General features: G+C 37.6%; 1 protein-coding gene across 1 annotated transcript in view; it reads left to right on the top strand.

Moving 5' to 3' along the window:
* Positions 1 to 12,311, top strand: part of LOC108673172 (sodium/calcium exchanger regulatory protein 1) — a 30,136-nt gene extending 17,825 nt beyond the window's left edge. Inside the window, exons 2-4 of the mRNA XM_018160962.2 lie at positions 5,682 to 5,854; positions 8,544 to 8,657; positions 11,767 to 12,311. Of these exons, the coding sequence (XP_018016451.1) occupies positions 5,682 to 5,854; positions 8,544 to 8,657; positions 11,767 to 11,823 (344 nt within the window). The 3' untranslated portion in view covers positions 11,824 to 12,311. The remainder of the gene's footprint in view (positions 1 to 5,681; positions 5,855 to 8,543; positions 8,658 to 11,766) is intronic.
* Positions 12,312 to 12,663: the final 352 nt, after the last annotated feature.

The raw sequence follows: 12,663 nt of genomic DNA, 5'->3' as shown, positions 1-12,663 counted from the left end.
GTTACGAAACAATATAAGAATCGCATGTTCATTGCATGCATTACGCTTCATCGCAATGCATTGCATTATACTCTGCATTGTTCATTGTATTATATGCTGTAGGCACACATTTTTATCAGACGTAACAGTATAAAAACTAACATTTTTCGATTCATCATAACCGTTCACTGGATTCTGAATGATGTTGAACGGCATCATGGCTCAATACATCTATAGTTGCCTCGTGATGTGGCGGCCAATGAAGCGAGTTTGCAAGAAGCTTTACGAATGCTCTCGTGAGCATGCATGTCATGCTTGCGTACCGACATGCTTGCGGAACCCTACCCAGTGAAAATTTACAGGCGCGGCAGCTTCTGATTTGGATTACCAGAATCTGGGGCGACTCTAAATTTTGTTAGGGTATATATCGACGCGTGACGAGCGTGTTGATCGTGAGCTTGAGCCTAATTATACAGTGTGGAGCTTCATCGAATAGGGGACGGCGCCATCATAACTTTCATATTGAGTTTGCTTTGGTTGTGACGGTTGGCTTTTTGAATTTGGAAGCATGTAAATCACTATTTAAACTTTTCATTTTACTCCCCGTTGACAACTGGCTTAAGTCTTCCCGATTCTGTTGAGAATTTAAATAAATTTAGTTAGGAAGACCAAGAAAATTATACCAATTTATGTTAGTTCTTACCATATTAATCGATAGAATGTAGCATGCTTCATCTCTAGTCAAAAGACTGCAAATTGAAGTGCTTGCAATCTTTCAATATTTTTTCATTAACGTGTTTGAAACTTAGAGCAAGTTGCACAATGCACATTGAACCGCAATCATGCGTGAACCCTAATGACTAATAACAAAATAAAGAGATGTGTACAGTAATGAGACATATCGCAGCACCGCATTACTGTGTATATGAGACACGCAGCGGTAATATGTACATAATTTATTTGAAGTTTTCAATTGACTTGCTCATGCAAAATTAAGTAGGCAACTCCAGATTGTGATCCTGAAAAGCACGAGCAATTTGCTTTCGTAATTATTAAAGGTTTTAAAATTATAGGAGTTGAGCAAAAGGCAAGAGCGGACTACTGCACCATTAATACGGAATCTACTTCCACGCGCTAGAGAAATAGTCTAACCCATAATCGAGACTTGAAGTATTGCTTCTCACGGTTATTCCGCTTTCTGTTCCACACTAATTTCTAGTTTCTGAACGCCGGCCATGACGGGCAATCGTGGATCAAATTTTGACGAACTTTGATAGGAATCAAATAACTACAGTCATGTATGGCAGGCCACCCACAGTGCGCGGGGCTTACAATGGCTTCAACAAAAATTATGCGCTTCTCAGCGTAATCAGCTAGAGTTTTTTGCACGTAAACTACATATGTTTGATCCAGAAAAGTTCATCTTTTGCTGAATGCCACAAAATATTCGCATCAGGAGTGCCTCCGTCTGTTCAAGGTGTGAGGCGGGACTTTGAACATGTCAGGAACTCTGAATGTGTCAGGGACTTTGAACATGTCAGGAACTCTGAATGTGTCAGGGACTTTGAACATGTCAGGAACTCTGAATGTGTCAGGGACTTTGAACGNGGAACTTTGAACGTGTCAGGAACTTTGAACGTGTCAGGAACTTTGAACGTGTCAGGAACTTTGAACGTGTCAGGAACTTTGAACGTGTCAGGAACTTTGAACGTGTCAGGAACTTTGAACGTGTCAGGAACTTTGAATGTGTCAGGAACTTTGAACGTGTCAGGGCCCGCTGGGCCAAAGGACGAATGGGTGGAAACAGCACGGCGTGCGGCTTGGATAGAGCGGGACGAAAGCGGGAAAAGAGAGTCTGTTTCCTTCTGCATTGTGTGCGGCCAGGTACGTTTGGTGTGAATAGACGTACTGTAAATACAGGTGGAATGAGAGGGGGGAAAACAAATGTTTTATGTGTGTCGGAGATGAGAAGAACATGTTTTGGTACATTGTTTCTCTTGTTTTAGGATGTTGACATTGATAACTGAATGTTTTAGTCTTTTAGAATTGTAGTGAATGCGTATTAATTGAAATTTTTTAACTGCCGAGTCCGACTTGAACTGCAGCGTAAATAACCGATCTAAAGATCTTGACCGGAGGCCAGCACGCACCTTAATTCAAATTCCAAAGCTACTGAACTGAAATTCAACCGCCGAATAACTCACGTTCACTATAAAACAGAATATTCTATTAAGATGATCTTTCCAGCTTGTTTTTTCCCTGCTAGCCTAGTGGGCTGTGATTGGCTGAGAGAAACACGCCACCTCACGTGACGCAGACAGGGAGTGGCTGAAAGTTGAGCCCGCAGAGACGGGGTGATGCCGTGATGATGGATGCAGGAGTGAAGCTGGAGGCTGACGGTGGATGCAGGAGTGGAGCTGGAGGCTGACAGTGGATGCCAGGAGTGGAGCTGGAGGCTGATGTGTGATGCCAGGAGTGGAGCTAGAGGCTGACGGTGGATGCAGGAGTGGAGCTGGAGGCTGACGGTGGATGCGAGGAGTGGAGCTGGAGGCTAATGTGTGATGCGAGGAGGGGAGCTGGAGGCTAATGTGTGATGCGAGGAGTGGAGCTGGAGGCTAATGTGTGATGCGAGGAGTGGTGCTGGAGGCTGACGGTGGATGCGAGGAGTGGTGCTGGAGGCTAATGTGTGATGCGAGGAGTGGAGCTGGAGGCTAATGTGTGATGCGAGGAGTGGAGCTGGAGCTGCCGTTGAGAGGGAGCTGAAGGAAGGCGCTGAACGGGAGCTGAGTAGAAAGTGAATGAGAGAACTATAGATTGACGCTGAAAAAACTGAGTAGGGGAGACGTTTAATGAAAGAGAGTTTCTGATTAACGCTGAAGAGAAAAAGAAATGCGCGGTAATGGACGGTGTACGGAGCTGGAGAATGACGCTAAGAGGAATTTACTTTCTGCCTAGAAAATGTAACAATTTTTGGGGGGAAATTCACACAGGATCATCGTCATTGATAGAGAGTTCATAAAATTGTTGCGGCAAATGAGTAACTTCATTTCAGATTTGAATAGTTTTGCTGCTGATTTCAGACTGGATATGTTTTTTTTTTGTCTGTGGCTATACGTATTAGACATATAGGACGTATATACAAAATTAGTTATTTAATTTGACATACTTTTTCTTTCTATGTAATTAAGGTTTCAGAACAAAGGAGATTGGAAGCTAAATAATAGAAAATGCACTCAGAAGAAAGCCTAATATGTTATTTCGTAGCTAATCACATTAATAATCAATTAAGTTATTTTGTACGAATAGCCTCAACTAAGAATAAAGTATTCGAATACGAAGGCTTAGTGACACATCGCCGGTAACCTTGACAACCCATTACTGCTCTAGCAAAGCTTCAATTATTCAATGCTGCTCCTGAATGTCCTCATTCATGCCTGCCGAGACATCGAATTGATGTTACTTGATGTGTGTGTAATCAACCCTCATGCCATCTGACACCGGATTGGCTACGTGGCGCCATGTGACCTTCTGTCATGACGTCACTGCGGCCCATATCAGTTGTCGTCCATATTAGAGATATAAATTAATATGTTTATACTCTTAGCAACTATGATGTTCAGTCAGTCGTACATTATATGGACGAGTCGCGTTAGGTTGGCTACAAGTCTGATTATGCGTAGTTGGCCTTGCGTCATAGGACGCCTGACTGGGACCAAGAAGGGACTGATGAAACGCCAGTCTTCCTACTGGTCAAGTTTATTACAGTAACGATGGAACGATAAGTACCATAAGGTACTTATTTATCACTTGTGATAGAGTTAAATTACTCAATTCACCCGTTGCATTGCCTTCGACTCGAATAATATTAAGTCATTATCTACTTAAAGCAGGAACTGACTCCCCGAGCCTGATACCAAGTGAAGCCATCGGCATAAGCATTTATTCCGACGATGTTACAATGTTTGTTTATGAGAGCTTTTCTTGGGTTACACAACTTAGCCTTGTGTTAAACGATCTGTTAGTCGTGCGTTACACAGGCTCTTGTTACTTTGGATTATACGCAACCAATTACACGTCACGTGGAGTGCTATCTGCACAGGCGTGAGGTGTCCGATGGCTCAGGTCGGCCGCTACTGCGCCTAATGCAGCTCGAGTTAGAGCACAATCCAAAGTCCACTACCAATGACAGAGGATAATTTTCACAACACTAAGGTATTCACAACATTTGATTGCTGAGTGGAGAACATTGGAGTGGGGGAAATGCCGATTGGAGTTGAGCACTAATGCATAGGAGTTGAGCCAATGTGCTCAAAGGGGCTTGGTCTGCTTGAAAACTGCCATGGTAATTTAAAAAAAAATACCTTAGACTTGCCTTAGCTCGAATTGCACGCACTGTAATAAAGATATCTCATTTAGCTCCAGTTGCAGGCATTGTAAACATAAGAGCTTAAGCCTCCTCTAGTTCCAATTACAGGCGCTGTAATAAAGCTTAGACCTCCTTTAGTTTCAATTGCAGGCACTGTAAAAAAGAGCTTAGACCTCTTTTAGATTCAATTACAGGCACTGTAATAAAGCTTAGACCTCCTTTAGTTCCAATTGCATGCACTGTAATAAAGCTTAGACCTCCTTTAGATTCAATTGCAGGCACTGTAATAAAGCTTAGACCTCCTTTAGTTCCAATTACAGTCACTGTAAAAAAGAGCTTAAGCCTCCTCTAGTTCAAAATCCAGGCACTGTAAATAAGAGCTTAGACCTCCTTTAGCTGAGTTGACGCTTGACTCGGAAAAACATGTATAGCAATTAATTATAATAGTCATGACTCGTACCCGATGAACTGACGGCAAGAAATAGCACGTCTCGCATTGGCAGTTAATAGCAAGCGAATTGATATGATATGAATTATTAATTATGGAAGCAGGGTGGTATTGCGACCCTACCATTAAAATACCTTGCATACATTCTAGACTGCAGCTATATAATACCCTAATTTTAAATTGTATTAACTTCTGAAATATGAACAATTTATCAATCGAACATTTATGTATCTGCATTGTTTATTATTGTTGAAAGCTATAGAAGCAACATATGTATAAAATATTCTCATGAAAAAATGGCGAAATGAAATAAAATTATGTATTGCACAGTTCAACCCCGGTTCCATAATTGCGTAATAAAAAAGAATGATTGAAATAGACGATATATTTTTCTTTGGCATTGAATGCTCCTTAGTTCATCACTCACGACATAGCTGCTATATCCTGTCTGCCTGTAAATCCGCTAAGTCAGCTAAAATATTTAATTACTAATACATTTTTTCTCGATTAAAATTTGCATTATCCATTACTTCCGAACGTCAGCAAATGTCACTGTGTTCAACACTATGCACTGCGATTGCGCCATCAGTGGAACAATCAACATACCGCCCTTCGGGCTTGCTGGATTATAGAGTACCGTTAGCCTGTCATTTTAGTTGAAATTTTACATTCAATCACAATACGAAATTCATTTGCTACATCATCGTGACATGCCTTATATCTTTCTGGAATTTAAATATTTAATAATGAATAGAATCGAAAAATAATAACCATATTTCATATCCTTATATCTTTCTGGAATTTAAATATTTAATAATGAATATAGCCGAAAACAATAATCATATTACATATTTAGATTTTGGAGTAATGAATTGTTTGTTTTTTCAGGAGTGGGCCTGGTGATGAGGAAGATGGCTAGCACAGCGACTCCAAGCCTCGAGATCTCAGAGAACGAAGGCACCTACACCATGAAGACCGTCACTACCTTCAAGACCACCGAGATCAGCTTCAAGCTCGGCGAGCCTTTCACCGAGACTACCGCCGATGGCAGGGTTGTCCAGGTACTTACGACATGGACATGGTCGAAAAAACTAATGTCCACCAAGACCACCAAGATTTAATATTAAAGTTGTAATTATTCGCTGATTATTGAAATTAGTCGCTTGCACCGAGACCACCGCCGATGGCAGGGTTGTCCAGGTACTTACGACATGGACATGGTCGAAAAAACTAATGTCCACCAAGACCAGGAAGTCAAGGAAACTATGATCATTTGCTTTTATAGTATTTAAAGTCGTAATTAGTCGCTGATTATTGAAATTAGTCGCTTGCACTGAGACTACCGCCGATGGCAGGGTTGTCCAGGTACGTACGGCATGGACATGGTCGAAAAAGATAATGTCCTCCAAGACCAGGTATACACGTCAAGGAAACTATAATCATTTGCTTTTATAGTATTTAAAGTTGAAATTAGTCGCTAATGACTAAAATTAGTCGCTTGCACTGAGATTTTTGAATGAGTTGTTGACCAACAACAAGATAGTTTTTTAATTGCGTTGGTATGGCTCTCTCAATTGTCTCACACGGATTTGGAAACAACATTTGGAACGGCTGAGTTGCTGTTGCTTGCCGTAAGAGATGGTAGTATAGCTTATAGATACCAGTTAAAATAAAGAAACTACACCCCAGTTGAGTTTGGTGCAGCCGTCAGTAAGGGATAGCATGAAATGCTAGCGATTAAAAAAATATTTTATAGGAAATAGAATGAATTGAAAGAAAATTCAGTTGAATTGAAAAGTGAATTTGATTTATTAAAATATTACATTCAATTACCCGTTGGAAAATGTTCGATTGGGCCACATGGGGAACAAGGCTAATCGATAATTTAGCTCCTAAAAGCTGGTGCAATAGAAACGATTTATCAATCGGATGATAACCCAAATATTAAATATCTACTGAATGAAAAAGGTAAAACTGGAATATACTTCTAGTTTAACATCGCGTCGCTTGTATTTCTCATTACATTCACGCTGGAAACATTATCTTCCTTGCTTCATATTAATTAACACCAGTCTTTGCCGATGTAAACCTGCAGCATGAGTTCCTCCAAGAGCTTGGTCATCTTTTAATGTTGGCTAACACCTGTGCCGAAAGGGACCAAATCTGGCGAATAACTTGCACGTCATTCAATTGGTCAACTTTTAATGTTGGTCAACTTCTAATGTTTAATTATTGGTCAACTTTTAATGTTGGCTAACACACCTGTGCCGAAAGGGACCAAATCTGGCGAATAACTTGCTGGCTTGCAAGCAAAGGTTACTTAAAATGCGAAGTGCGATAAGTGCAAGAATGTGAGCGGTAAACAAGTTTATGGGGAAAATGCCAGGATAAATTTATTTCCAGAAATTAATTAGATTGAACAAACAGTAATTTAATCTAGAATTTGAAAATAAAGAAAACGCCAAATAAATTCACTGTATCTTCAATGAAAACGTTTCGGAGACCATGACGCAACAATTGCATAATATGGAATTTATGAATTGATTAAGTTATGAAGAGTTGAGTGCAGGAGGAAAATCATTTAAGGAAAATCATTTATGAGCAAAAATTATATTAGATGTTACTATTTTACATATGTCATGTGCAAAAGATAGAGGCAAATTATTTTCCGATTCAGTGTAGATCGTATTCGCCTACTTATAGTAGCTTCTAATTCTATAATATTATTAACAAACTTTGGTTCTAAAATCGTATTATTCCAAATGATATTCAGTAAGCTATTTAGTGCAGCTAAGCTTGGTATTTTTACAAAAAATTCTGCATAAGCCAAGTTAAAAATACTTTAATATTATTTTCAAAAATTGATAAATAAAAACTCGGATGGATGCAAAAAAAATCAAGTTGTTCAATATATATTAATAACTTCAATATTGTGCACTGAATGTATATTTAATTTTTTAAGAATGTGTAACACCCATTTACTCATCAGAAGCGGATTTACTCATCAGAAAAACGGATTATTTCAAATGATATTCAGCAAGCTATTTGATGAAGCTAAAACTCGGTATTTTTACAAACAATTTCCGCATAAACCAACTTAAAAATACTTGAATATGACATTCAAAAAATTGATAAATCAGAAGCACAAGTGTAATAAACATTACTCATCAGAAGAACAAGTTTAAAACACCTACTGTAGAGAATCTGTCCCAGAAAAAATTTGTTATTAATTCAAGAAAATGTGTATTATATAATGTTAACAAGAGGAACCTATAACAGGACGAATACGATCATGAACACTTAATTAAAGCACATGAGGCTAGGGAATGTTTCTGATCAAGGGACATATTTTTTATCCTGGTAGCATCCTCTTTATTCTATAAGCCAGTTCTGAATTCCAGAAGCAAAGGTGATTTTTATCAGACTGGAAAGCCAATGCATTTCACTTGAAAATTTAGAAGCAACACTTGGCTGCTACTTTTTTAAAACATCTGCTCGAATTTATAATTTTTTGTAATAATCTTGATAATATTATTAATTGATGAATTTATCAGACTGGAAACCCAATGTGTTTATTTCACTTGTAGCAAATTTAGAAGCAACACTTCGCTGATACTTTTTTAAAACATCTGCACGAATTATCATTTTTTGTAATAACCTGGATAATATCATTGATGAATTAATTTGTTACGAATTATAATTTTTTGTATTATCCCTAAAAATATTTTTAATAAACTAATTTGTTTGCAGTCGACAATCACCCTGGATGGCAACACGATGACTCACAAGCAAGTGGGCGACAAGGAGAAGAATGAGAAGGACTCCATTCTCACCAGAGTGTTCAATGACACTGGAATAGACATGGTGAGTGACATCGTACTTGTATAAAAGTAAGGTTGTTTATTAAATGGTAAATGGTATCAATTTTTTTAGCATCAACAGGGAAAGTTGTTTATAACACGAGTATTGTCATGGTGAATAGCATCAATACTTGTGAAGTTAAACAGGGAAACTCGCTTGTTTCATTTTAATTTTCATGCTGGGTAGCATCAATCCTAATGAACATCGACAAGGAAGATTGCCTATTACATGTGTATAGTTATACGAGTACATGTATAGCCATATATACTGGGTCACAGTAAAATAATTCAACGTTAAAAAAACTCTCAGGCCAACAGGAGTAATAACAAAAATTATTAAACGGGAGTCATCAGCGTCTGGAATAGTCCCAGAAAATGGTCTATAAATTTATCATTTATTTATTTATCTGCCTTAATGGTTTCTGCACGGCTTGCTATTGTGACTTCGTTTGCATAAACGAAAGTAAAGTATGAATGCTTACTTTAATGGGACTTCCATCAGTAGAAAATTAATTAGAAGTAGGCTCAAGACAGCTCCATAGGGTACACCTGCTCCCACAACTTGACGATCTGGCAAAACTCGCAATGCGATCATTCGATAAGGTGTAGGCTTAGCAACCTAAATCGACGCTCTTTTTGCGATTTGATTTAAAAAGTAAAATCTCTTTGAGTAATATCAGAAGTTGCTAAAATGGAATTATGCAACAGTTTTATTGTTTCCCCTCAACACTTTCTTTCATAACTCTCAGTATAGTCAACATCTTAATATTAATTTACCTCAGCCTCTTCTTGCCATTTGCAGGGCAAGGGTACATTCTCCTCCATTGGCACATTCTCCATTTAACAAAATTGCCTCATCATAGCTGTCTTTTAAAGCACAAACTTTCAGTTACCCCTTCGTAGAAGATGCATTCATGCTGGCTCATTGTCAGGAAAACCATTCAGGCACGCCTTACGTACTCTACTGTGCGTAGTGGGAGTGCAATCGCACACACATCCAAGCAGTAAAACTTGCTAAAACAAAACGTAAATCTCTTGCAGTAAAGCATTCTTGCCCTCGCTTCGGTAAGCAAATCTAGTTCAAATTCCCCCTTATATAATCCTCCGCAGAAAATTGTCATCATCTTATACAAACAAACCGTTCACATTTTCCCTGTATTCACGTAAAGTGCCCTATTATCAACCAAATATGCGGCATGTAATTAATTAAGATACCCTCTATAGTCAGATTTTCCCTTCATGTGCCAGTAAATCCAATGCCTTAATTTAGGCCGAATTATTATCACGACATTATCCGACCTCAAACACTCCATATAACTCATTTACCCTTCGATGTATTTGCCCACTTGGCTTCCAGTGCAAATATCTATAAAAAATCTATCATTTCCGTCGCTACGCCTGGAAAATGGGAGAGATTTATGTTCCTCTTATGAGGTCATCCCGCCTTGCTTGTGATCTTTCCACGTAACCTGTTAGAAAAAAACTGTGAAAAAACGGTCCCACTGGCATTCTAGTGGCCGGTCGCCCCGTGAAAATAAACTGTTTCGCCGTTTTTATCATATTTTTTACGGATTTCTAGTGTTAAATTAGAATAAAAACGGCGACACGGTGTTTCTTTTCACGTGCCGACCGGCAAATGAAACTCGGGTAATACCGTTAACGGTAATTTTTCTAACAGTGTTACCTACAACTCACAACTTGGCTCCAAAAAGGGCCCATGTACAGTTACCCGAAATTGCGCATTTTTAGGGGGAACACATGACTAACGTTGATATAATTATGCACGAAAAGAAGTTTTCGATAACTTAGATGTAAGTATATCCTGATTTTGTTATATTATTAGTACCTTATATTTGAGGTCTTTTCTATTTCAATTATATTTATCTAGAATTTCCCTTGAATAGCTGGCATCACACTATAAGCTCGCGCTATCAAGCCCAAATTTAAAGCAATTGATAATTTCTATAGACCCTGTGGACTTTAAAATTATAATAAAATAATTTAAGAGAGAGTAATTAGAAAAGAAATCCAAAGCAAAAGAAGGGATAAAACATGTGAATAAGTGGTACAGACTTTCAAATTTTTGAAGTAACTTCAAAAAAGCTTCCTTGTACGCCACATAATTAAATAATATTTGGAATGATTACTGAAAATTGATAACATAATGTAAGTGAGAATTTTAATATCTTTATCCAGTCAAGTGCTTTAAATTTGCGTTTTTACTCTAAATTCTCGGTTGCTTGCCACCTTTCGGTGCTAGTACGATAAGCCTGTGAAACTGATAAGCCTATGAAACTCATATTTTCCAGTCTAAAATCTTCGAAAATTATCTCTTTTAAAATTATTATCGGTGTACTAGTCATTGGAGGAACACAGACATAATCCGTTTTTCTTCTCGACACTCCGGTGCTGAAGCTTTATCCGTTTTTTTTCCGGCACACGATGAATAACTGATAGGATTTAAATTACTACTATAATTTTAAAATACGTAGATGTGATGATAAAATGGTATACTCAATAAGTCAAATCTTATCAGGGATCTATTGCTTAAAATAAATCTGGCTGCTCCGCTTGAAAAAGCTTTCTTGACAACTTTTATTTCTTACAAATATTGAGACTCATTGCAACTCTTTGGCAGATTATACTCACTAACTATGAAATGCCTTCTTGAGGGCAAAAAAATATATTAGTAGGAACTTACTTACTTCCTAATTTGTGAATTATAAAGTTAAATAATTTTTACTTTATTCAAAAAGTATGTTTTTCAGCTTATTTTTGAGCATAGCTTCGTCTCTTGCAGTAAATTGAATTGCGTTGTACCAAATGCCTAATTCAATGCGATTAATGCAACCTTTATTTTGTAATAACAAAATCAGAATTTGTAATAATAATAATGTCTTTCACCAACCGAAGATCAGAAATCAATGTTGAAAATACAGAGTTCTTTTTGCTAAATGTTTAACTCGTGGCTGTTGTAATGATTTCTCGAAGACCCAAAATAATTTTACTCCAAACTGCGTAGTTTTTTCGACCAAAAATTTTCTAAGCAATAATTTTGTTAAGCTCATGATATGTCATTTCCAAACCAAATTAATAAATTTTTTATGTTGCAGGAGTGCAAGGTGGACGACGTGGTGTGCAAGAGGATCTACAAGAGGCAGGAGGAATGAGTCTACGTCTGCTCTGTCAAACTAGTGGATTTTTCTCCATCAGTAAAGCTTCAGGCTTTAAGTTTTCCTAGTTACACCAAGTCATTTTCTTAAGACGAAACCATGATTTCAAAAGCACCCACTTATATGTCAAATTTCATGCATGCGAATATAGTTTCAAAATATACATTATTTCGTGTGCCTTCTTTACCAAACAAACGATACGGTCAGCGGATAAAGTAGCATTTAAATTTCATTTGAACATGAATTATTCAATACCAAGCCGTCAGCCGTAATAACAGTTTCTGTCATTTGTTTACTAATTTAATACACATTCTTCAATAAATGATTTAATTGTTCTTGAACTGTTGACCGTTTCTACTGATGTTTATGCTCATGGACTCGAAAATAGTTAAACTATCGCATGAAATCTGCTAGCATTTAGTCTTTTTCTTTATAATTGGCTGTATCCTTCGACCGTCAACTGGTAATAAGAAATAATAATATGCTTCACATTTTTTATTATTCAATAAACTTTCTGTAATTTTTTTCATTTACAATTGTCCTTTTTGGTCAGTTCGCAGTATCTGGAACGCTCTTTACTTGCTGTACGGTAGCGTGTCGCATATTATATAGTGCGAGTCCATATTATATAGTGCAAGTCCATATCATATAGCGCGAGTCCATATTATATAGCGCGAGTCCATATTATATAGTGCAAGTCCATATCATATAGTGCGAGTCCATATTATATAGCGCGAGTCCATAGTTTATAGTGCAAGTCCATATTATATAGCGCGAGTCCATATTATATGGAGCGAGTCCATATTTTATAGTGCAAGTCCATATTATATAGCGCGA

Source organism: Hyalella azteca, unplaced genomic scaffold (assembly GCF_000764305.2).
Source record: "Hyalella azteca isolate HAZT.00-mixed unplaced genomic scaffold, Hazt_2.0.2 contig15125, whole genome shotgun sequence".
Taxonomy (NCBI): Eukaryota; Metazoa; Arthropoda; class Malacostraca; order Amphipoda; family Hyalellidae; genus Hyalella; species Hyalella azteca.
This window is presented reverse-complemented; position numbering and strand designations above follow the sequence as displayed.